Source organism: Eulemur rufifrons, chromosome 9 (genome assembly GCF_041146395.1).
Source record: "Eulemur rufifrons isolate Redbay chromosome 9, OSU_ERuf_1, whole genome shotgun sequence".
NCBI classification, from domain to species: domain Eukaryota; kingdom Metazoa; phylum Chordata; class Mammalia; order Primates; family Lemuridae; genus Eulemur; species Eulemur rufifrons.
Window position 1 is genome coordinate 45,725,604 of NC_090991.1, and position 26,974 is coordinate 45,752,577.

General features: G+C 39.7%; 1 protein-coding gene across 4 annotated transcripts in view; it reads left to right on the top strand.

Moving 5' to 3' along the window:
- The window catches only part of CEP112 (centrosomal protein 112), a 376,462-nt gene extending 353,042 nt beyond the window's left edge, over nucleotides 1–23,420 (top strand). For all 4 annotated transcript variants that reach the window (XM_069481637.1, XM_069481639.1, XM_069481638.1 and 1 more), the window contains 3 exons: nucleotides 19,107–19,208; nucleotides 22,108–22,172; nucleotides 22,979–23,420. In XM_069481637.1, the coding sequence (XP_069337738.1) occupies nucleotides 19,107–19,208; nucleotides 22,108–22,172; nucleotides 22,979–22,982 (171 nt within the window). In that variant the 3' untranslated portion in view covers nucleotides 22,983–23,420. The remainder of the gene's footprint in view (nucleotides 1–19,106; nucleotides 19,209–22,107; nucleotides 22,173–22,978) is intronic.
- The last annotated feature ends 3,554 nt before the right edge of the window (nucleotides 23,421–26,974 follow it).

Consider the following 26,974-nt stretch of genomic DNA (forward strand, 5'->3'; position numbering starts at 1 on the left):
ACAGGTGTTGGCCTCCCTCTGAAGAGCGAGGTGGCTGCTGCGTGACAGGCTCACCTACCAGGCTTCCATGGGTCCTGTGACGGCTGCATTGTGGTGTGTGGTGTTTTTCATGGTTCTATAAGTTAAGTTTATCCTCACTGTGCAAATATTACAATTGATTTTAATCTTGTTTCCATTTTTGACTAACTAAATGTAAGAAATTTAAAATACCATATACCTGTACCTAAAATCAATGACCACCCGAAAATATTGTTGCTGCTAATTTTCAGCCTCTGTGAGATTCGTCTTGACAGGTTTTTTTCTTTTTGGCATAAGAGTAGGAATGTTGTTAAAACTCATATCTTAATGAGTGCGATGCACACCGTCTAGGGGATGGACATGCTTGAAGCTCTGATTCGGGGGGGTGGGGGGGGCAAGCGCAATATATGTAACCTAAACTTTTGTACCCTCATAATATGCTGAAATAAAAAAAATTTATTAAAAAAACTCATATCTTTAATATAATAAATTACAGAGGTACAAGTGAGAGGAATATAAGAATTTTGGGGGTTTTTTGCTTCCTAGTACATTATAGTGGGACCACAGTTTTCTAGTCAATCCTATAACAGATACCAATTCAGAAAATGTCATTTTATTCCCCCACCTCATTGCCCTGAAGTTGTGATTACTCTCTGTAATTCATTGGGCTTCTACATTTGGTTCCCTGGACATTTTCCCAAGCTTGTTCAACCATTAGCCTTCTGGACTTCTGGGTTTAAGTACTGTCAGATCAGATTTAAATCATGTGTTAAGGCTTGGTGGGTCCATCATTGTCCTCAATTTAAGAAGCATTATAGAGGTCACGACATTGCTACAAAGAAGGTGGCACTAATCCCTCACTTTATAAAAGGGAATGCTGTGGTATGCATTACACCAAAGGAGCCAGCCCCACCAGCTCCGGAGCCCAGAGAGCCAGCAGTGTGCTCATTTCCTCCACCCTCACTGTGTACTTCCAGGGATGGGTAGTACAAAACCAGATGTAAACTATTTTTCAAATACTCCTCTGACTTAGCATTAAATTTCCCTTGGACCAGATGCCAATATTTAAATAATATCCTGAAGGATCCAAAGAGAAGGAATTACTCATCGTGTTTCATTCATATAAAATCTGAAATAAAGGGGAGAAAAGTACAAAGAAACTAAAATATCTTGAATGTCTTGAATGTGCCTTACCAGAGTATTACAATTTGAAAAGAATATTGCCTCACTTATGAAAGAAAGCTCAAAAGTGAAATGTTCTTCTTCTTTAATTATCAATTGAACTTTCCATTATTGTTATTAGTGCTTTTTAGGAAAAACAAAAGCAAACCATTATAATTTCTTTTGCAAAGAGGTTTAGTTATATTTTCAGGAGATTGGGCAATACTTACTTTAAAGTGGCTCTGTCTTTTAATCACTTCCATTTACTTATTTTATTGATTTATACCTTATTCTCTGCAATTATTACTTTGATGACTTGCATCAATTAAGACACAGCAAATAACTAAACCCCTGTCTTTGTGTAGTTATTTTCTGTGGTGCTCCCTGGGTATTACCAAAAGCTTTACCAAGCACAGGGGGCTGTTGTGCCCTAGATTAAACCAGGGTCGGTCATTAGCAGGTCATCAGCAAGGTTGGCTGCTAAGTAGGTAGGTGTCCTGTAAAATAGACATTGTATGAAAAAGGACCCCACACAATGTAAAACAGAGGCCAGTAAAAGGTTTACCAGCAGTGGAGAAGGTCCGCTGAGGTTAAATAGCATGAATTTGTGGTTGATCCTATCGAAGTAGTGTGTGTGTGTGTTTTATTATTGTTGCTTACTTTCTGCAGCAGCAAAACATGACCTAGCAATGAAGCAAGCAGGTGGCAGGGAGTATCTAGAGTCAGGATTTGGCCCAGAGGACCCAGCAATATAAGATTTTAGTGTATAAATTCAAGATTAAGTCAGCAAGACACTATACAAGGAATTTAACTTATTAGTTCAGAAAGTGGGGAGGGAGGCTCTGAGTGCCCAGAGTTGTAATGCAGATGAACAGAGAAGTGGGCAAGGTATTTGGAGATGTGGAAGTTGATTTGCGAGTTGTGGCAGGTGGCAGTACCCAGTAGGGCATGGCAGGGTTTAAGCCGAGTGGCCCTCATTACCTCGCTGGGTGATTGATGGGCCGGTTCATAGAGCGCACGGTCTAAGCCTTTGGCAGGGAATCTTGGTCCCCGTGAAATAATCTATTAGAAATAACTGATTGAATCAAAATAGTTTAAATAATAAGGAGAATTTTTTGGTTCATGTAACTGAGAAGTAGTATTGGCTTCCAAGGAGGCTTAATCCAATAGCTCAAATTGTGTGACCAAAAGACAGTTTTTCTCTCTCCATTTTTTAGTTCTGTTTTCTTATTGTTGACTCCATACTCTTCAAGTTGTCCTCTTCATGGCTCCAAGATGACTGCTATCAGTTCCTGGGCCCATGTCTCCAGGTTCGTATCAGCAGAAAAGAGAAAGTTCCTTCCATAACAGCTCCTGCAGAAGTCCTGGGCTCATATTTCATTGGCCCTGAGCTCCAGTTCTAGCAGGGGCAGGGAGCAGTAGGCAGAGGGAAAAGGCATAAGTCCATTCCTATGAACTGGGTTAATGAGGCAAGCCCTCAAGTGGGTCCTAGGGCCATTAGATACTGGGTCTGCAATAGTAAGAATCAGTTGTCTCCAGCTGATGGACTGAATCTATGAATGTACCTCTTGTCCTTCCCTGCATTGTCTCAGTGGCTTGGTAAGGCTAGGCTTGCCCTTGGAAGGGAGGCCAGTGACACAAGCAGAGTGGAACTGAAAAAAATCTACAGTGTGGAAATGGAAGTTATTAAAATTGAGATGGTGTTATGGGCTCAATGTCCCTCCCATACCCCAAAATCCATATTTTGAAGTCCTCACTCCCAATGTGTTAGTATTTGGAGATGGGGCATTTGGGAGGTAATTAGGTCATGAGGGTGGAGCCTTCATGATGAGATTAGTGTCGTTACAACAAGAGACATAAGAAAAATCTTGCCCTCTCTCTGCCATGTGAGGATACAATAAGAAGACAGCCATCTGCAATCCAGGAGGAGAGCCCTCACCCAAATCTGACCAAGATGGCACTCTGATCTTGGTCTTCCCAGCCCCTAGAACTGTGAGAAAAAAAAATGTTTGTTGCTTAAGCCACCAGTCTATGGTATTTTGTTATAGCAGCCTGAGCTTACTGAAACAGGTGTAAGTAAGATGCCAAAGGTATCAAGAAAGTTCAGTGGGGATATCGCGTCCTTGACAGTGTTAGCAGGATTGAGAGGAAGACTGTGCTGGAAATTCTCTTAGACTCTGCCTGCTATATCAGTCACACTTTATAACCATAACCATTTCATTGCCAAATTCTGTTATTCCTACTTCCAAAATGTGACTTTAGTTCTTTTCATCTTCTCCTTTCTACCTACTGCCATCTTTGTTTCACTCCTATTCACCTCAGGTTTGGAAGAAATGGTCCCTTCCTGGCTACCTGTCATATCTGAGTAATCTTCCTAAAATGCCATTGTCATCATGTTATTGCCCTACTCAAAAAAAAAACAATTGTCTCCCACTCACTTATTGAACTTCTCTGACAGACTTTTAAGGTTCTCTGCAGTCTGGATTAATTGACTATCCAGTGTTATTTCTAAACATTGGCTAGAATCTCCTGTCAGGCCCTCAGCTGAGTGGCCACTCACCTCCCATACCAGCCACACTCCTTTTTGCCTTGGCTCATGCTTTTTCCTTCTCCTGGTCCTTTCACCAGACTTCGTCCAACTGCTACTCACCTTTGGGAGCACAGCTCAAGACTCACCTCTTCCCATAGACCTTCCCAAGAAATTCCATGATCAAAGATGTTTTTCTTTGCCAAAATTTCTAATATACTCAATTTCCCATATCTGGATGTATAATGTTTATAAGTTAATTTTGTTTCCAACAAAGTTGTGAATTCCTTGAAGACAGGGTTTAATTCTTCCTTTGTGTTCTTCACAGAGCATAGGCTGGTTCTGGTAAACTCTTGGGCATTCAGCATTGATCAGGAGAGGCAAAGAGGGAAATTGACATAAAATTCAGGTGTCCAGTTCTGTGCCTGCTCTGGGCTGGGCTTCCTCAAGGCAGCTCCACCATCCTAGCACTTTCTTACCTAATCACCCACCCGTCTCTACCATCCCATTGGCTCAGAATAGTTAAATCAAGAAGTATATGGTGCTCCCGAAATTCTGAGATAACAGTTTAAAGGCCTCTATGCCTAAGACTAACCACCCTTCCATACCTTGTACCTAATCCCTATGTAGCCACACTAGCCACCCCCCTTTCTCTCTCAGACTTCTTATGGTTACCATATGTGATCCAGAAACTGAGTTGAGCTATATACCAAGTGTAGACTAAATAAAAAATCTCAGACAAGTCTTAAGAAAGTTCCCCTTCCATCAAACATCAACTTTGCCTTAAGGGACATTTAAAGTATATATTAACCAAAGTTCACAACCCTTGTATTTCCAAGATCACTGGACATGACAAAGATCACATAAGCCCATTTTTAGTTCAGGGATTTGGGCTTACCTATCTTAGTATTTAAAATCTTCCTAAGGCAAGGAGGAAGCAAGATTAATTTAGCTCATCAAAATGAAGGATAAAAAAGAAAGATTTTTCTCAAAGCTAGGAAAAAAAGTTAGAATAATGCAAGATAAAATAGTGTCCTTATCCCTCAAATCTCAGACTTTCTGCTGCCAACGTCAGTTTTAAATACATGTGCAAGATAAAGAGAGAGAATGAAATTGCTATGGAGTCCTAAGTTACCAACGGGCACTCAAGCTACACAGAAAGATCCTCTGATAGCAGCCTCTCATGGTTGGAAATAAAGCAAAAATAAACCCTCTAGAATTCTATCTGAATAAGGAAAAACATCCATTCTGTTTGTTTTCCCTTATAAATGAGATGGTTGGAATTTTCACCATAATATGTTTTATCTCATGAGCCAGTAAACATGAAGAATGACATTCATCATAATATCCACACACAATGTTTGAGATTTTTTTTTCTAATTTTAAATAGTGAATTTTTTTCTGCCATTGAAGTAAAGAAAAAAAGCTGTCCCCGTGAGGATCCCACAGCCCTCAGCCACTAGTGATTGCTGAGGGCTTTTTCCTTTGTCTTTTTACTCTGTACCATGAATTCTTTTCAGACATCATCAGAATATGTTTCCAGATTTCAGTACATTTTTAATATTAAAGAAATACCTTCAACGGAAAGAACAAATCTTCCTGCTCCTTATTTGACCTTTGTTGGTTTGATGTGTTTTAAAAAAAGATTTGGGCAGCAGTTTTATGAAGAATGCACTGAGACATTCCTGAAAGAGCACACTGGTGAAAATAGTAATGAAAAAAAGATTAGAAGATGAAGCCTCTTGCTCATTCTAACACAACTATTGCTCTCCCTGTACAGTTTCTTAAGGCTGCATTGGTTTTGTCTAAGTCAGGAACAATGTATACTTACCTTTTTAATACATACTCTCATGGACCTGTGTCTAACAGAAAGCATACCTTCATGTATGTTTAAGTGGACCAAGCCAAATTAATATTCATTACCACTTCATCTGATTTGTAAAAATATAGACTCCAATCTCTCTTAAAAAACAAAAAGGGAACCACTAACTGGCTGCTGTGTCTCTGTCCGGCCTAAAGCAGGTGTAACACTGGTTACGGGAACCCAGATCTGTGTGGTTGGGTATGTTCTGCTTCATGTAAACTCCAGCCTCCATAATAGGTTGGCAAAAATGCCTTTATGCTGGCAAAAACAGTCTATATACTGTTTTCAAACTTCAAAGAAATAATGATTTAATCTTATTTACTTTTTAAATAGCATTGATCTCCTGTTAAACACAGAACTTACCCTCAACGAACCCACAGTCTAATAGGAGAAAACAGCGTGTAAATCAATAATTATATTATTATGTGATAATGAAGTAAAAGCAGAGGCTTTGGGGTAAGGAAGAGCTAGATACGGGTCCTAACTCAGGTACTAAGTAGCTGTGTGACTATGGATAAGATACTATTAATAACTTCTCTAAGCCTATTTCTTCTTCAGTGAATAGCCATAAAAGTACCATATAGGGTTCATGTGAAGATTAAATGAAATATAATATATGCAAAAGGATGCATGATGGTGCCTGGTACACAGAAAACACTCAATAAATGTCAGTCATCACATCATAACAATAATAACTATTAGGTGCATAAAATACCAAGGCATCTTAGCGGAGGGGATGGCGACCTTGACTCAGACGCTGGGAGCAGGTGTCCTGGAGAAGGTACTGTGTGAGCACAGAGAGTAGTTCTCTAGCTAGTTAGGAGGAAGGAAGGGCAGAGAAGGGGCACAGAATAGTATTGCATGTGCCTGGGTCACAGAATAGTGTGGGACTTCGGGGGGAAATGCCCAGTCATCGCTGGAGCACAAGGTCCTGGAAAGTTAGGCTGAGATCCTGTGAGAAGGTTCTTAGATGATCTGTGCAAAGGAGATTGTCTTTAATCCATAGGTAAAAGAAATCACTGAAGTGTTTTTATATGGGGGTGGGGGAGTTCATCAGATCTGCATTTCAGAAAAATAGGCAACAGTGTGGAGAATCAGTTGAAGAGGAAAAAACCAGAAGCAGGATGACTACATTAGGTTTTTCTTCCTGTAATAGAAATCAGGATATATTAGTCTCCAGTCAGAGAGTGTAAGTTTTTCCACTGTCTCCAGAATAAAGTCCAAACACCTTGGCATGACCTTCAAAGCCCAACCACCTCATCTCCACCCGTCGCACTCACCCCTGCCCACCCCACGACCTCCTCCAACCCAACCATTTGACAGTCCCTAAGCATGCCCCATGCCGTCACCTCCACACGTCCTGCTCTTCCCTCAGCCAGCAATTCTTCTCATCCATCTAGAAAGTTCCTGCCCATTCTTTAGCATTCAAATCAAATCTCATCATCTCCACTTAGAAGTTACTGATCTCTCCTTGGATTATTACATGTCAGTTATGTATTCACGTAGCTCCTTTTCACATCTCATATAAAAAGTATAAGCTTTTTTCTTTCAGAAAGCCCAAATGGAGTCTTTTGATAGCGTCACACTCCCTAAGTTTTAATTGAATGGAAATTCCTTTTCTCTCTGCTGTGTAAAGGTGAACAACTCATGAATTTAGTCAGTGACTGTTTACAATGGTGTTTTGAAATGCTCTGCTGTGGGGTTGTGGGGTCTCTGTTCCCATTAGTTGGGAGGTAAGGGGACTCAGGCACAAAATCCTCATTAGTGTTAATTGGAGCTGCCTAAGTAAATCCTGGATGCACCGGTGGGACAATGACCGCCTTTGTCTTCCTATTTTGTGTTTTGTATAGAATACCATATCTGGCAAGACATGCCTTCTCAAACATAAGGAGATAATTGGTACTTTGAGGGAGAGGTTTAACTTATTTATAATCGTCAAGAGTTTAAATATGCAGAAAAGAAAGAGCAGTCGTAGCTTGCCTCTTTTGAAAAATGCCCTCAAACCAGGTCAAAACTCTCTTGACTAAATCAGATATTTTGAGTGATATTTAACTGAAGGACCTTTTATTTTCAGTTTTGTTTTAAAATAGGAAGCTATATGTTTGTCAACATACTAAATCCGTCTTAAACTCCCTTTATTTGTAGCGTTGCTGCTCACCAAAATCTCTTATGCCTAATCTGCTGTCTAGATGACTCTGTTTCCTACAGAAATGTCTGCTTTTCTTGCTCATTCTCGCCTCTCTGCAGCACCTGACGCCTGCCTTCCCCCTCCTTTGTGAAGCCCAAGGCCATGCTCCCCACCCTCCTGACTTTCATCTCGCCTCTGGCCATTTCTGATCTTTCCCTGCCTCCACTTCCTTCTCCTCCTAGGAGATTCCTGTGCTCTCCTTCCCCGCTCAGGGAGCGCTTCCATTCCCAAGGCTCAGCTTCCTCTTCTGGCCCCGTGATTCTTGGATCTCCAGTCCCACGTTTCCTCACACATGTCTCCCCGGCACCTCACACTAAGCAATGCATGTCTTCCCTCCCATACATGTCTTCCCTCCCACCCACACCCAGACCGGCTCTCTCTACCCGTTGCCCTGTCTCTGCAGTAACACCGCCCCTCTGCCAGGCACGTGGCCGAAGGCGCAGATTCCCATTTACCTCCTCCCTCCCTTCTGTTCTACAAGCCAGTTAATTATCAGCTTCTCCTGTTTGGCCTTCCCATAGCTGTCACTTGAGACCAGGCTGTCTACTCTCCTGAGATTTCACTGCGGTATTTCCAGGTCAATCCTCTTCCCTCCTCCACCTCCCAGTAAGAAGTGGCCGCGGTGGGGGGTGAGATGTCAGGTTTCAAACCTGGTTCTAGCAGTTAGTAGCTGTGAACCTGTTTCCTCCTCTCTAAAATGGGTATGATAACATCTATCTTCCAAGTTTTATGTAAAGATTAAATAGAATCTTCACAATATGTGAAATGTTATATATCAGTTGCTTAATACAGTCTCTGGCATATATCAGGTGCTCATAAATGTGGATTTTTCTTTGCTTTCCCTATTTTGCTACTACGTTAAATTTTCACAGTAAGTCTAAACTTGCTGGCATGACTCATACTGTCCTCCGTAATATCAAGGTCCCACCTTCCAATTCAACCACAACTTTATTCAGTCATTTACTCATTAAAACAATATTTAATGAGCATTTACTATGTGCCAAGTGCTCCAACCTTACTTCTGTATACAAAGAATAAGTATCGCAGAGACTTCCAAGCCCCCATAAGCCTTCTGTTTAGAAGTGGAAATCACCCTGTCTTTCCCCTAGGTTTTTCCCAAAGCCTTTCAGAGATGCACCTTGCAAAGCAGAGAAGGTGCTTCCTCATATCTCATTTCAGCTCGGCCCTGTAGGTGTCCATGTCCTTCCGCAGGTACCTCCCCAGACTTTCCACAGTCAGCCTTTGTCACCCCACGCCTGTGGAATCGATGTACTGGTCAAAACCCTTTAAGACCCATATCAGCCCTTCTTTGAAAGAGGGGAATGTTCATAGTATATATCAACCTAAGCAAAGAAAAAATATGAGGAATGATATTATTAAGAAGAAAAATATTAGAAATGAGACCAAAAAGTATAGCAAAAACCCTAGCAAGAAAGGAGCTGGTGTCTAATTTCAGAAGAGAGGTGTGAGTCACTTACTATCACAGCCCTATAAAACGTCTGATAGTGAGTAAAGGAGAAGAAGCGCAGAGCAGGGAGCAGAGCGTGGATGAAACCAACTCCCCTCCTTCGGGGTGAGTCTCTAAGATCCCCTTTGATCTCAGCAGCCCTGTAGGCCCTGGTGTTTGCCTCCGACTTTCTCAGCTTTGAAGCCAGCCTACTTATTAATAGCCACCGTGCTGATTAAGAACTGCAATACTGAGATGACAGAATCTGCCTTTGTATTTAGGGAAAGCGTTTGTGATTAGTTTACTCTAGACATTCTGAAGATCTTGTCATTTTAAGTCAAAGACTGACTAAACACCAACAGTTGTGTGCCCCGGGTTTTGATTCACTCATTCATCAGCAAGTATTGTTGTACTGAGCTGCTACCATGTGCCAGGCACCCTGCTAAATGCTGGCGCTCCTGCGGCCAGCAAAACCGACACAGCCCTTACCTTGTGGAGCTCAGTCCAGTGCAGGGGTCAGCCAGCATTTTGCAAAGGTCCAAATAACAAATGTTTTAGGGCTTGCGAGCCATAAGGTCTCTGTCATGACTACTCGATTCTGCCATCGTCATGAGAAAGCAGTCATAGCCAATAAGTAAACAAATGAGCATGATGGTGTTCCAGTAAAACTTTATTTATAAAAACAGGGATTGGGGCGGATTTGGTCAGCAGGCTGAAGTTTATTGACCCCTAACATGCAACACACATGAATGCACGTTAATGTTTTGCATATTCTATATTGTTGTTCAATTCAGACTGTTTTGGTTGCAAGTGCCAGAAAAATCCACCCCAAACTGAAAAATCTAAGGACAGGGCTAACTTTGGGCACACCTTGATAAAGCGCCCAGTTTCTTTTTCTCCAATTCTCAAAACTTCTTCCTCTGGATTGGCTCCGCTCTCAGTCCAGTTCTCTTTCCATGGCAGCAAGATGACATTCTCCACAGAGGAGTCCAGTGGATGAGAGAGAGTCTGTGTCCTGTGACTCTCGTTACCTGGACTTGGAACATGTACCCAGGCCCTAAATGATCATAGCTCTGGGGAATGTGATGTGATGGATTGTCTTAGGCTCCTGTTATATAATCCACCCGACCCTTGGGTAGGACAGAGAATGGGAGAGGGGAACGAATGTAGGAGTGAGTGCTGAGGAGTGCTAAGGGCATGCTGATGGGCGAAACACCCACTACATATAGCTTGTGAAATCCTACATAAGGCCTTAGTCCCTTCTAAGGCCACGTTTATTTATAGGAGCTCTATAATATGGTTTCAGCTTTTCCATCTCTATCAGGAAGTAAAGTGTACAGCTTATGTGCAAAATAGTGTCCAAAGAACTTAATGTTCACAAGTATTTATGTAATATTCAATGTATTTATTTCACATCACAACCTCATTCTTATGAGGAATTTAAGTCTTTGATTCATGAACAGATTTGGGCAGTTTATTGGTAATTTTCTGATCTTTGATTATCTTGCCCATTTCTCCCACCTTTTTGATGTGTATTAACCCTTAAAAGTAGACTTACCAGACCTTTGTTTTCTTTTTGGTATGGAATTTTTTGAACCATTTGAAGCTGGATTTAGATCCTCTAAACCAATTAAAGTGCTAGGCTTGAATCATTCTCTCATTCTGAAGCCACATTTTTCTCCACAGGACCAGAAAACCGTTCCTTTTTCCTCAAAATATAACCCTTTCCAGAGACTAGTTCATGCTACCCTTCAAACAATAGAGGTCGGCAGCTGCTTCGTTCATCAGCTACCCACTTTCCGTGGAGTCACAGGCCCACCGAGTAGCAGGCTTCCCTCCCTAGAGCGGCAAACTGGTCCCTGTGAGCCGGGACGGAGGGCTCCTTCTGAGCTGCCTGCTTAGTTTGGGAGGACACCAGTTAGAATGAAGAACCATGAGATGAAACCATATTGAAGAAAGAAGGGGAAATGAATATCTTAAGGTTGTTAAGAAAATTATGGTTACTTTTACATTTTCACTTTATATTTTAGAATCAAAGTACACAAGCTATGCTGCAGAACACCTTTCTTAAAATGGGTCTTTCTTGCCAGTTGCTGTGGCAACACATAATACCTTAACCCCAATAAAAAATGGAATTTCTTAGAAGGCAGTACATTTTTTTCTCAGCTACACTACAGCATTTTTCGGAGGCATCATCCTTCAGTACTATTTCTTTCATTTTTATTCTTCAAACCCAAAAATCAAGCATATAAGTTCTATATACTCATTTCCTTTAAAAGCCTGTGCAAAAATGTTTTGCTATACAAAGGCCCATCCCTCAGAAACATCTTCCACGTTCCTGTTTATGTTGCATCTGGCCCCTCCCAGCAAACCTCCTTCCTGTGCCCTGCTCCTCTCCACCTGTGGCCTGCCCTTCGCTGCCCTTCCAAGCCCAGTGTCTTTGATGCACTCTTCTTACTTCGACCTCCCACTGCAGTGCCCAGCCTTGTCCACCCTCCCTCAGAGGATGGGCCATGCCCAAGTCACCTCTTCTCCCTCCCTCCCCTTACCCCCTACAATATACCTGCCAGTCAAACCAGCTTGCTTTACGGCATTCAGCTAAGGCAGGTATTAGAAGAAAGGCTTCCAAATAAACCAATCCACAATGAGTGGAACTATGTGTCAATGTCCCTTAAATCACCCCCCCATATTTCTAAATGGTATAAATCCAGGCTAGGTGGAGAGATAGTTTTGAGCTGAGATCCTTTGCTTAAATTATTAATAAGTCATTTACATTGGAGCAATGGTTCCTCCTCTGTGGGCCAGAGTTACTGGCAAGAATCTGAGAAAATCCACATGCACACTATTATAAACTGAATATTTTTACCCCACCCGCAATTCATATGCTGAAGCCTTTATCCCTAATATGATGGTATTTGTAGGGTGGGGCCTTTCGGAGGTAATTTGGTCTAGAGGAGGTCATGAGGGTAGAGCCCCCATAATGGGATCAGTGCCCTTAGAAAAAGGGGAAGAGACCAGAGCTCTCTCTCTACTTGCGTATGTCAAGGAAAGGCCATGTGAGGATATAACCAGGGAGAGAATCCTTGTAAAGTACCTGACCATGCTGGCACCCTGACCTTGGACTTCCAGCCTCTAGAACTATGAGAAAAAACTGTTGTGTAAGCCATTCAGTCTATGGTATTTGTTATGGCAGCCCAAACTAACTAAGACATTCACCAACCACTGTTGGTAGCCTGGATAAACAGGTACTACTGTTCTTCTAATGTATGTAGATTGTTTTTAATGATAAAATACAAATTCATTTAAAAGTGATTCTGAATTCATAGAAGCTTTCTATCATATACGTAATCATAGATACTTAAAATGTACAAAAAGAGGTTTCAATGGAGTCTTCAAATTAATCAGGAATATATACAAATAATTTGCTATAAGGATTTATAATGTTGCAAGTAATTAGAAATAGCAAAAAAGTCTAATGATAGAGGATTGGCTAAATGAAATCTATATAATTCATAATATATATAATAATGCAATGAAATGTGTATTGAAAATCTCCATTAAGTGATGTAATGATAATTAACAATTATTGAACACTTATGTGCAACTCTTATAAAAATTTTACATTTATTAAATCATCTAATTTTTACAATGGCCTTGAAAAGTTATTTTGCTGATAAGGAAACTGAGGCATGGGGAAGTGAACCTTCCTAGGGCGCACAGATTAGGGCACAACCCAGATTCAGCTCCAGACATTCCAGCTCCAGCGTCTGGGCTCTTAAACCCCACAGGTTACTGTATTCAATTAAAAGGTTACAAAGCAGTCTGTCCTTTTGTATAAGAGGGCTCTATTTAGGTCAGATTATGAGGCACCCCCTCTGCTCCAAACACTCAACAATGAGAAAATATTAAAACAGAAAATTAAAAGGATATATTTGGTGTCAGAAGCAAGATGAACATCTCTAAGGCCTAGAAACAGAACAGAACCCCTGAATAGTGAGTGAGGCTGGAGCCAGGCAGCAGCAGGCAGAGGCAGCTTGGAGGAAAACCCATTAGGAGTGACAGGGACTAAAAATGCCAGGGAAGTGATAGGAGCCAGCCCGAAAACAAGGGCTGGTGTGCCCCTCCCCACCCCATTCTTACTGATGAAAGCTTTTGCCTGCTACCACTGGGGGCAATGGCTTGTGTGGAGCTGGGGGCAGTAGCCCCAGACACAGCCTCATCATGAGGACCTGGCCAAGCTCCCTCCTGCTCGGTGCCTGGATCTGCCCTGACATCAGCACAGAGCAGGAGCCTCCGATATCCAGAGGTCCACATGGACACAGTGGCCAAACCCCACAAGACAAAAAAGAAGACTCAGAGAAAGGTGCTATTGTGAGAAAAACCATAGGTAATTTGGTGAATGAATTGAAAGAAAGCAGGTGTGTCTGGTGATCCAGATGCAAGGACACTCTATGGGGACACAAGAGGGTAAGACGTGGATAAGGACCAGACACTGCAGGGGCTTGTTGGCCACGTACAGGATTTTAATTCTGATTTTAAATATTAAGCAAATTCTATTTGAAAAACAAAACCAACACACCAATATTGCAGTCGTCCAGGTGCAGAATGAAGGCATTCTGGACTGGGATGGTACCAAAGCAGAGACAGATTTAGAAGAGAACATCAATAGACTTCTTACTTAGTTCCCTTTTTCCTCTCCTGGACTGACCCAAAAATGCCTATTAGACTTTGTAAAGTAAAATCAGGCATGCTTGGCCGGGCGCGGTGGCTCACGCCTGTAATCCTAGCACTCTGGGAGGCCGAGGCGGGTGGATCGCTCAAGGTCAGGAGTTCGAGACCAGCCTGAGTGAGACCCCGTCTCTACTAAAAATAGAAAGACATTATATGGACAACTAAAAATCTATATAGAAAAAATTAGCCGGGCATAGTGGCGCATGCCTGTAGTCCCAGCTACTCGGGAGGCTGAGGCAGTAGGATCGCTTAAGCCGAGGAGTCTGAGGTTGCTGTGAGCTAAGCTGACGCCACGGCACTCACTCTAGCCTGGGCAACAAAGTGAGACTCTGTCTCAACAAAAAAAAAAAAAAAAAAAAAAAAAAAAATCAGGCATGCTTATTTTCCTGAACTGCTTCACCCTTACGTCAAAATATGATAATTTCAAACTCCTGGGCTCAGGTGATCCTCCCACCTCTGCCTCCTGAGTAGCTGGGACTATAGGCACACCCACCATGCTTGGCTAATTTTGGGGTTTTTTCCTTTTTTTCTTTCTTTCTTTTTTTTCTTTTTTTTTTTTTTTTTTGGTAGAAACAGGATCTCACTATGTTGCCTAGGCTGGTCTCAAACTCCTGGCCTCAAGCAGTCCTCCTGCCTCAGCCTCCCAAAGGACTGGGATTATAGGCATGAGCCACTGCACCCAGCCCAGAATACATTTGTGTTTAGTAGACATCACTCACTGGCATAATATAACATTTTGTGCTAATGAAATTTAACATTCAAATCTAATAATAAAATAGATTTATGTGTAAAAATTTTGATCTCCTTTAATGAGAGGAATTGTATGTCCATCAAACACTGCTTAGCTCAGTTCAACCCGTCTTGCTTCTTGGTCTGTTGTAAGGCCAGACTGTTTTGTAGTCAGCACCGGGGGGATGTGTGGGAAGGCAGGAAGGAAAAGGGAGACTGGCATACTTAGCAGGTCGTAGCTCATGATCAGTCTGTAGGTAAATGTTACCACCCCTCATTGTTTCACTCAAACACATCCTGGGTCAGAGATGGGGGCAGAAAAATAGCAGCAGGAGTCAAGAATGATAGTAGGAAGATAAACTTTTCTTTCCTTCTCTTTTAACCTTTGCCATGAGACAAATTTAGATGTATCTTTCAGTGGTTGATCTTTTAAATGTGTATGCATTTGGGGAATTTGGGGAACATTTATTTTAGGTCAATATATGCATTGCATTTGTATAGATTTTCTTAAATGAGTCTGTAAATCTTCAGTAAGTTAAAATTTTAAACCAATGGAAAGTATGGGGAGTGCTCTGGAACTACTTTTTGTTGTCGTTGTTATTATTGTTGTCACTTAAAAAAAAGATGGATGTCTGGAAGGACAATATTTGCACATCCCACCCCTTGCTGTGCTGGGCAAAGCACGAGTGTGAGGTGGACAAGACTGCTGTAACCAGCTGTGTCTCTGACAGCCTCTTCCTTTTGGGGTAGAAGAAACATTTCAGCATTTGGACAGATTGAGAAACTGTAGAACAAAGTGGATAATTATATGTGCTTGAGAGTCACACTACCTGAATTCAAATCATGTTTTACCCTCTCTCTGCTTACTTCATTGGGTCATCAGAAGGATTGAATCTATATAAAACACTTACAATCATATTTGGCACATAGAAAGTAATAAATGTTTGCTAGTAGAAACTGTATTAACCTCATAAATAGAATAAAAACAGATTGGTTAAAGTTTCCCATGACTTTAGTAAAGTAGCCAGATTCTGCTTGATATAATGATTTTCAAATTTAGTATTTGGGTTTAAGGATTCAGGACAGTAACATTTTCCTGACTGAGTCTCACTTATAAATGAGGTAATTTCGGATTTTCCAGGGGCTCATTTTAAGTTCACTGAAATTCACTGAAATCATAAAAACAAAGAATAAAGTAGACAGGAAGTAGGAATGCATAAATCTTCAATAAAAGTCGGAAAATTTACTGAATTTAAAAAGTGATGGAAGGAATAGTGATAATCAAAGAGCAAATGTGGTCACACCACAATTTTCAACTCACTATGGCCTAGCTTCCTGGTAGAGGGAGACCATCAGAGTCAAAGAATGGAAGGGGGCAAGAGGCTTAAGAGAAACCAAAAGGCTTAAGTGCTTGGCCATGACCTTCAAAGCACTCGAAAACTGAGGGAGATAGGCCCCCAGAACGATTGAAGTCATAGATTTGGTCAAAGAGTGTTGAGGACAACAAAACCAAATCATAGCTGTGATCTGACCCCACTCAGCAAATAGCTGGTTCCATTAAAAAATGAGGTACACACATGTACTCACCATCAAATTGGTTTCACTGATCAACACCTAAGTGCACATATAGGAAAACATTCATTGGGCATCGAGCAGATGGGAGGGGGGAAGAGGGGATGGGTGTATACATACATAATGAGTGTGATGCGCACCCTCTGGGGGATGGACACACTTGAAGCTCTAACTGGGGGGGGGGTGGGGGCAGAGGAGGGCAAGGACAATATAAGTAACCTAAACATTTGTACCCCCATAATATGCTAAAATTTAAAAAAAGGGGTGCATTTTTTTAAGAAAAAGGAACTAGCATACAATCTTTGCTAGATTAAAAGAAAGAGGGAGAAAGAATGTAAGCAAAAAGCAAATAAAGAACATGTATCATCCAAGGCAGAGTTTGGGATGGAACAAAAAAATACATATATATATATCAAATGGAAAATTATCCAAGAAACAGAAGGAGGGTTCAAATTACAGTTCTTTATAACAGTTCTTCAGTGTCAAAGCATTTACAAAATGCATTGAGATATAAATATATATAGATATATCTATATAGAGATCTTTCTATATATCTGTATATGTATAGAGAGAGATATCTCTCTCAAGGAAAATGGTGAGGGGAGATAGAGAAAAAGAAAAAAGAAGAGATGAGTTTAAAGATGATGTAAGTCAACAGACAGAGATGAGAAGTGATCTCTTAGAGCTTAGGAAAAATGGTAGACAAAATCAAAAGATTACAGAAATTGAAACCATATTGGAAAAATAAAAATGAAAAAATTATAACTGAAAACATTCAAGGAAATATGGTAATCAGGCTAGAGTAAATCATACAAAATGAAATGAAAATATAAAATAGATATAAAATGATGAGAAAGTAAAAGTAATAATAAAGAAAATTGTAAGTATGGGCAATTGTCAAACGAGTCAACACATGCAAAATTTGTGTTCTTGAAGAAGAGAACAAATAGAAAAACATATATGTAAAAAATAGTAGAATACAAATAATTCTTCTAGCAGTGGAAACTTTGGTTTAAGTAATGGAATCTAAAGATAGAAAGGGTACACACAATGTCTCAGGAAAATTGATACAGAATAATTAATACCAAATCATTTCCTAGTGAAGTTACTGAATCAGGAAAAAAAAAAATCATGCAGGCATCCAAACAGAAAAAGAAAGTTATCTTCAACATGGAAAAAAATCAGCTTGGCCTCAGACTTCACCATGGCAGTATGTAATGCCAGAAAACATTGGAGAAATGTCTCCAAAGTTCTGAGAGAAAGAAAGTAGGATTGAAGTATTTTTATACCCAGGCAAGGTATCTTTCAAATATACAGGCAGTGGGCAGTCATTCAAAAGAGATAAGGATGCAAGAAATAGAGCATGCATGAGTCCTTTTTAAAAGAGTAGGAGCTCAAAACGTCAGAGCCAGTGTTGGGTGGGCGAAAAAAAATGGTCAGTTAGTATATAACCTACGAACCCTCAATAAATGTTGTCCTTAAGGTCTGGTTTATAAAGCACATCTTTTGCTTTGTGTTTTCTTTTCATTTGAGTCAGCTAATAAATGTAACTATTGGAAGTAAGTGCAAGAAGAGAAGGTGAGAAAAATCAATAGATATGAGAACCAACATATATTTCATCAGTAAAGACTTTGCATCAGTGGGAGGGGAGAGATAATTTTTCCACCATTTTGTTTTTCCTTCAGGTGTAAATCACAAGATTATATCATATATCAAAAAAAAGACACTTTGTTAAAAATTGAAAACATATTCTAGAATATTTGCCATGGGATTTTAGTAGGTAATGAAATGAATTATTAGAACACATTTCTTCCTTAATTCAGCTTAGTATAAGAAAAGTTTGGACTTAAAGGCTGATAATTTTAAATTATCTTCAGCAAATCCATAGGCTTGTCCAACTGTACTCAAAATGTACACATTTTCATAGTATTATGTACTACCTTATTTCCAGGTGTGTCTGATGAATCATTTATATGATACACTGCAAGTCAGCTTTAACATTCAGTTAAGTCACACACAGCACATGCAACAGATTTTAAAAGTAATTAACTCTATCACATCTCAGATGAGGAGGAAGAGAAATACAGAAACATAGCTGGAGAAAGACACCAGTATATACACATACATTCGTGTCACACCCATGCACATCTTCATCCTGCTCAGGCATATTCCTCCAAAAGCTTTTCTTCTACTCTCTCACTCACTTCTTAAGCTTTTAGAGAGATGAATGGGATGAGGATGAGCCACCAACCTTTCTTTTACCAGTCCAGTGAGCATCAGCTAGTTGAACACAGGCCTGATAGTATTCAGGAGGCTGAAGGAAACCTAAAAGCAGGGAAACTTCCTACACCAAGGGCACTCTACTTGTCTATCTGTGTTGAGGCTTAGAGACACAGCTGCTTCTTCATTCATGTCTTCATAATTATATGAATCACATGTAGCACCGCAAGTATGTGCCAGTTTGGAGGAGTGTTTTAATCAAAGCAAAGACATACTATGAGTTGTCCTCAGATCACAGCTTAGTATGGTCAAAGTCTACATCCTGATCAAGGAGAGGCTGTACAGCTAGGATACCTCATGAGTGGAGAGGAGAGAACAAGTATTGTACTTAACAAGTGCTGGAAATTGTGTTGAGGATTTTAAAGAAATAAAGTGTTGTTACAGCGACTATCTCTCAGAGTCACAAGGTCAGGCTGGGTAGCTTTTTCAGTTTTTATTTTATTGCACATTTATTGTCTGATTTCCAACCACATGTAACGTACTTATCTGTGAATGAATAGATATTATCCTGGGATTTTTTTTAAATTCAAAACAATCATTTCTGTGGTTAAAAAAAAAAAAAGATAATTTTATTTTTTTTCCATTTTAGATAACTTACATAAGACAAGAATATGAAACAAAATTCAAAGGGTTGATGCCAGCATCTTTAAGACAAGAACTTGAAGACACAATTTCCTCCTTAAAATCCCAGGTAATTACTACAATCAAGGCATCTTCCAAGGATTTAGGTGATGTGCATATCCTGAAAATAAACTTTCAAATAAATTTGATTCTGAATTGATTCCAGAAATCAATGTGATATCCTAGCATAATCTTACTACCCAAGATGAATTGTTTTTGTTTTTGTTTTGTTTTAAATTTTGTTTCTTACTAGTTTAAGAACTCATTATCTCAGTAAGAGTTTCTTAAAAGCACCCTTGAAATTGAAAAGTTCAGCTGTTAACTTTTATTCATTTTCAGTCTACATTCCAATATAGCCTCACTCTTTTATTCTTGGTACTAGGTCCAAAATGCCATCACTTAGCACACTGCTGATTCCTCACTGTGTTAAAGTGCAGAGAAATGGAAAGCACAGTTCCCTTAGAAGCATTTCTACTCTGGTGTATTTTATATTGCCTGTTAGAGATAACAAGATGTATTTTAAGTTCAAGGCAAAATAAGGACTAGGTATGCAAACAATTAGGTTAAATATTTCTTGCTGAAATATCTGGTCTTTGAAATAGTTCATAAAATATAATGTGAGAGATTAAAATTGATTTAAATTTAGGTATTTATTTAAAACTTCCAATGTAAGTTTTCTCTATATACTTCTGTATTATTTGAATGTTTTATGTATCATTGGTCTAATGAATTTTTTTAACTCTGACATGAGAAAGAGTTCAAATATTGCTATTTCCAATACATTTTGAAATTTAAGACATTTTCCTGGAAAAGTTCCATGAAAGAAAGGATTTCTTTACTCTCTGTGCCAAGAACTGTGCCTGGCACATAGTAGATGCTAAATAAATTTATTTATGAATAAAATAAATGATATAGTTTGATTATATACATAGTACCTGTTTATAACATGTAAGATGCAATGTGGAACAAATTTTAGCTTTTCCTTTTATATTTCCCTCTTATCTGAAAATGAAATGTTCATTATACCAGTACTTATGCTACTGTTTGCTATTGCTTCTCTAGGCTAATAAGTTTTGCTATGCTGGTTCCTGCATATAAAAATAAGTACCGGAGGAGAATGTTAACAGAAAGTTTGGGCTAGAGAATTCTCTGAATTTAAAGTCATCTTTATTTACATGAAAAGCTCTACTCCAGGTTTGGTTTACCCATTAAGTTTGTGGAGAGCTTCCACAGTGTCAGCTATGTAGGACCTGACACCTTCAGAGGAGTTTTTTTAGAGGGAAGAAAAAAGAGAAATCTGATACCCACCTGCAGGGCTTCTGTTATCATTCATATCATTTCACTGTAATAAAAGCCACTTTATCCTCCTAAAACTGGATGCTGACCCAGAAAGAGAGTGCTGCCAGCTGCGATAGGGCCTCAGAATTGGCAGCTGCGTGGAGGAGTCACAGGCCATACAGTGAGCAAATTTAGTTTAAAAGCACAGGTGCCCGTGTTTTTTGAAAATTGTTGGAATTCCAATTGCAAAGCACGGTGGGAGGAGGGAGGTTGAATCAGTGTAATCCTTGCATCTGTCAAAATTATCTATCAATTGTCCTATGGGTCACTTGAGCAATGGGATAAAGTTAAGACCAGGGTGATATAGAAATAAGCAAAACCGAGGGGACCACTTTGATATGCACCCACTTAAAAAGACTGTGCTTTCTTTTTCTTTTAAGCATATTTTCTATTCTGCTAGCTGTACTATCTTGCATAACTATGGTTCAGAATCAGCCGTTGCCATGGTTTCAGTTCAGACCAAAGAGGCAAGAGTAAACAATTCTGAAATGATCAAATACCACTGACTCTTGATTACATTAATCCATGGTATAAGTTATCCCTAAACCATTTTTATTTGCTTTTGAATTCATGCTGGATATAGGTATCTTTAATAGTATAGAAATTTATGCCTAAAAATAATCAAATGTGTTGTAAAGGTCTGATTTAAGAGAACATATTAAACAACCCAGTTTCCTCCAGGCCCCCAAGAGTGAGGGTAGTACCTTCTATGAGCTCTGAGCTGGGCTATTTCTATTAGTTGTTTCATATCATCCTCATCACTTTGGGCAGTAGCTGTCATTAACCCCATTTCGCAGATAAGGCATCAAGAGCTTGAGTAACTTTCCTAGAGCCATAGATGCCAAGCCAGGAATTCAACCCAAGTTGGTCTAACTCCAGACAAAGGTCAGGCTCTCTCCGCTACAAAATACTGTCTCTTCAACCTCAGGGAATCCCCAGGATGGACTGAGGTTTCCACAAAGCAGTAATTTTCTTTTCACTCATTCATTCATTAAATAGTGAGTGAATACCAGCTTCATGCCTAGCCCCGTAAAAGAAACTGGGGGTGGAGAGAGAAAAAAGTCATCCCCACCCCAGAAGAGCTCTCAGGTTTGTGGGAGAGATAAAAACATATAATGACAAGGCAGTGTGAGAAGTACCAGTTATAGAGACCAGCAACACAGAGGAGGGGACCACTGGCTTTGCCTGGGTGAGGAGCAGTTGGGGAGGAGAGAAGAAGGGACATTTGAAACAAAGAGTAGGGGGTGGATAGAAGATAGGTAGCCGAACATTCCAAAGAGGGAAAATGGCTCGTGCCAAGGGGCAACAGCACGTGACAATGTGAGAGACGTGGTGTACAAGGTGGTGATGGCAGGAAGGGCACGAGGAGAGATGAAGCCACAAAGACAGGATTGGGCCAGGTCAAAACGGCTTCTGAACTGAGGAGTTGGAACATTGTTCTGTAGTCTCTGATGGATTTTCAGTAAGAATGGGATGTGACCAAATGTTAAAACACAGCACTAACATTCAACAGATCCTCTGAGTTTTGGCTAGAAAATTGTCTGAATTTAAATAAAATATTACCATACTATTTGCACGATATTCACATTTAAGCCATGTTCACCTCTTCTCATACAAGGTGTCTTTTCTAGGTTAACTTTCTGCAAAAGAGAGCATCCATCCTGCAGGAAGAGCTGACTGCATACCAAAGCAGAAGGTATGGCCTGTGAACGGACCCCCTGATTAGTTTCTGTTGTCTGTGCCTTTGAGTCTTCTGGTTTGACATTTAAGTCTTTATTAAAATGCTTAGACATAGTATCAGTTTTGAAGAAAAGACTTGTTTTTAGTAAATAAGCTGTCTTTGAGAAGTCACCCACCTGTTTTAATCACAGGGCTTAGTCAGTACTGTCAAAGCAAGATGAGAGACTCTGCAGGGACATGACAAGTCCAGGCCTCACCTGCGGAGTCACTGTAAGACATTGTCTTGAAGCCCAGTTGCAGGGTGGAGGAGTCACTATCATCCTTCAAGATAGGGAGTGATGCAATTCTTGCTATGATAGCTCCCATCTTCAAAGTCCTTATCCCCTGGGGGTTTGGCGCTGTTCCCCAGACCAGAATAGATCAGCGGCTCAGTGATGTCACAACACCTGAGTGCCCCCCTTGTGTGCACTTCTTAGGGATGCACGAGACCTTTTCAGTCAAAGGTTCTCAGGGACGTCACAGACATAGATTGTGTTTACCTGCTCTAATTCCATCAAATACCCTTCCTGTTAGTGCAGTGAAGGACTGAACCACTTATTTGGCATTGAATTAAAAGGAAAGAGCTTGTGAATAATTCCCTTTTAAAAGATTCTGTTTGCTTGGTGTCAGTAAGATTTAATCCCTTAAAGGCATAAATGATGACATTTTGATATCAAATATCCTTTTAGCCCCTATCCAACTTCTCCAGAATTGCAACCTATTTTATGATTGACAGACCTATTAAATCTAGAGAAAGTCATAACTGGGGTTTTTGGTTTTCAGGTAACTTCATGAGAGGATGCATTGAATGCTGTTGTCCAGGCTGCACTGTGGATCCCTTCCAGCAGGTTTGAAGATTTGAATGTTGTAAACAGTGATATCAGTGGCATTTCTTAATACTTAAATGTAATTAAGATCATAAAAACTTGCATCATTCACACACTAGTGGGATGGTTTTATTTGTGTCTGCCTAAGTTATTTTTTTAACATCCCTTTATTTCTGATTTCCATATTTGTGTGCATTTGAGTATGTGCTGAGAACTGCTTATATTGGGAAAAGAAATGATTTCTTATGGTATGCCTTATTAATGCTTTTGCATATCATTTTACCAGTTGCATAGGGTCAAGATAACACGTTTGTAGTATCATATCAAAATTTTGACCTGTTTACATTGTTTCCATGTTTGTGTTCATATATTATTAAAACATTATTTTATACTTATCAGTTTTATTTCAACTTTTTATTGTACCTCATTTGCTAAGTGTGACATACACATGGTATTTTTCCCTAGCAAATACTGACAATCTCAAATTGTACTGTGGGGAAACATACCTTATGTCACGTCAAAGAGCAAATCTATAATTAGTGCATGAAATTGGTGTTTAGAATAAAATCACTGGATCATTTGTTATCAGTCCAAGTATTTGTCATGTTGGTCTCCCAGTCTCATCCTGGAACTCCAGAGGCAGAATGGTGTAAGGATTTTGTGTAGCAGCTATGGTTTTATTGTTATTTTCTTGATCTCTCTTTTTTTGGTCGTTGTTTTCATTGTAATATCATTCAATAATCTTTTAAAGAGCCTAAAAATGTAGAATCATGTTATGAGGGCATGACACATTGGCAGGTGATCACGGAATGTGCTTTACTTGATCCTGTTTTCATGTGGGCACCTCCTCGTGGAGAGAATATGGTGTTGCTGCCATGCATGGCTGTTTAAGTCAGGGTCCCTCTCCCAACCCGAATGCTGATAAGCAGTTCTAGGCTGACTGGTCAACCATGATTTGCCAAGGAAATTTTGAAATGCAGTGAATGGATGCTCCGGATTCTTTTGACTTCATTGTGGTGCATGCCATGGGCATTTTGAGGCACTCTCTAAAAATCTGGCCCATGGGCAGGGCTGTACTCATCTGGTTTACTGTAAAAGGACAGGGCAGAAAGTTTATTTACACTTTTTCAAAATTCTTTTCTCCTTCCCACGCCCATGTCTGTTGTTTGCTGCCCAAGGATTAATTACCGTTTTTTGTACTGTAACTGAGACATGGAGATGATAAGGAAGTAACAGGTTTTACAGCCACTTCCAAAACTAGGATGACGATCAGCATAAACAGGGCTATGCCATAGCCATAGTAGGAGGCCTGGGGTTCTTGCACTAAATCATCTCTGTGGGGCCACCACTCTGGTAAGGCTCAGCCACCCACCCTCGACACCTCCTGCATGAATATAAGGCTCTGTCCTTTGAAAGATCAGATTTTTCCTGCATATACGATAAGTTATAGCACTGGTTTCAAGAATATTTGGGAAAAAGCAAAACCATAGCAGATGCTATTAAAACCACCTAACAAATGAAGACAATTGGTACTCAGACTATGATGTAGTACTCAGAAGGGAAAGATTAAGGCTACATGATTAATGTTAAGTACTTCTGTACAGACCATGAAAAACAGGTTGAAGCTCAACAGATTTCATTAGCAAGGTTATTAACTGTTTGAATTGAAAATACTTTGTGAATTGTATTGTTTGCTAGAATTGGAACTCCTACTCAAGAATATTTGTTTTCCATGAGTAAATATCAGTAGGTGTTTTGGAAAGTTGCCTGCCATTCTTTCTTCTCCTTATTTCAAGGGTTATGAAATTACAAACACGGCTGAACCTTTGACATTACCCAGATCCTGTTTCCCTTCTGAAGCATGTCATGTATGTCTGGGAGTAAATGAAATGAAACTTTAGGTCAGTTAGATTGGATGTGATAGGAATGGGTGGTTGACACTAATGTCTTTGTGAACGTTCTCTGATAAAGGAAGAGAAAGAAAAATTGCATTTGGCATGTTTGAAATTCCTTACTGAGTCAAGCACTGAGTATAGAAATGGCTACTGGGAGAAAAAGCCAGTGCTCAGAAAATAAATTATAAACACCATGCCTTATTATAAAAACATCTAAGATTTCTTCTTTTCTTTTATCTGCTGGAAGATCAATTGTTCATCACAAGTACCTAATTTAGTTACATCTGAAGTTATTATTATTGGCTGCTGTACCTGAGTCATCCACCTGTGCTTTTTCTATTTCAACATTTAATTGTCAACAAGTAGTAGCTGATAAAGCATTTGGAAGAAGCCAAGCAGAAGTGGTACTCTGGGATCCCAGTGTTCTTGGTGTGTGTTATTAACCAGTTTGGGGGTCAGGGAAAGAAAGGGTTAACAGCAAAGTTAGCTATTCGGTCATCTGCATATGTCATAGTTTTGTTTGAGTCCAGCATTTCTGCATCATCAGGCAGTGAGCCCTTGCAGGGGTCTGACCTCTGATTTTGCAAACTCCCCACTCAACAAGGGACTCCACAGAGGGCAGCCATCAGGGCACGTGGAGGAAAAAGGAAGACTAAGATAGAGGGAACAGAGAATGATGGACCTGCTTCATAGATTGTACAAAAGAATTGATGGTGACTTAAAGAAAATGGCTCAGATTCAGACATTATCCCGTAATGTCACATATTAAAGGTGATTTCTTCAGAAACAGGTATATGCTTATAGTGGTGAGCAACCTCATTAAAGGAATCTGCAGAGAAAGTGCAGAAAGAAGAAACTGCGAGTTTGAATTAACAATTAACAGCTCTCTTATTGAAGTACATCACCATCCATAGAAGGCAGTGGTGTTTTAGCTTTCTTTTTAAGAGTGAAAAGGAAAGGGAAAACATCAAAAATGGTGGGAGAAAAGTTTCAGAACACAAGGTCATTTTAATTCATAGTTTCCTTAAAAGAACTATCTCTTCTGAGCTTTCATATTTTGTTCAGAAAGGTCGTTTCTTTTAAGCCTTGTCATTAAAGACGGTTTGCTCTTTAAAGTGAATTATCAAAGGGTGTAGAAATTGCAAGTTACTGAAACTAAAATGCGTGATCAATTTTAAGTCTGCTAACTAAAGCCTACTTAAAATTGGATGTGCTTTTGTCCTGGCAGCTCCTTTGATAAAACCAGAAAAAGATACATGGTTGGTCAATTCAAAGTAGGGAATGAAGATAATTAGATAAAACTTTTTTTTCAACTTATATCGAAGTGGTTCTTGGCTTTAGAGACTTGATTAGGGAGCTGTGGCATAGGCTGTATGGTATTTGAAAAGTAAAAGATGAATACCTCAGATTTTGGCCTGGCTAGTATTAAAATTCTTCACTATATTGTCTTAAAAACAGAATCAAACTTCAGATCACATTATTTACCTGTCATGTGAAGGAAGAGAAATGAAATTTGTAACGTAAGACTGAAGACATTTTAAAATCTGAATGCCTCACCAATATCTAGTTCAGTTGAAAATTTGTTCTTCCAGACATTTCAGTTATAAGCAAGGATTTCCATAAGGCAAATGTTTTAAAACCAAAGATCTAAGATGTTGCTATAGTTTCTGCTGTTTTAAGAACTGAAGGTTAGTCTAGACTTTAGGCTAATAAATATTCTTATATCCTCTTTGGAAGTCTACCACTTAAGGAGGTCTCATGGAAAAGAGCTAGTTGGACACAAAGACTTTATCATGAACTGAAAGAGTGGGCTACCTAGTGAGAAGCCTAATCAATTGAATTAGTTAAAAAGGGGTTATATGAGTGAAACCATTGTGTCCACAACCCCTTTACTTTAGCTGGGAAAGGAAATTCATTCATAGGTAGAGTCTACCAATTAGTTTTATTTCCTTAGGCAATTCTCTTCACCTGTCTGGGCCTCACTTTTCTAATCTAAAACATAAAGGGGTGTAAGTGGACCAATATTTCCCAAACTGTACCATTTCAATCCTCTCATT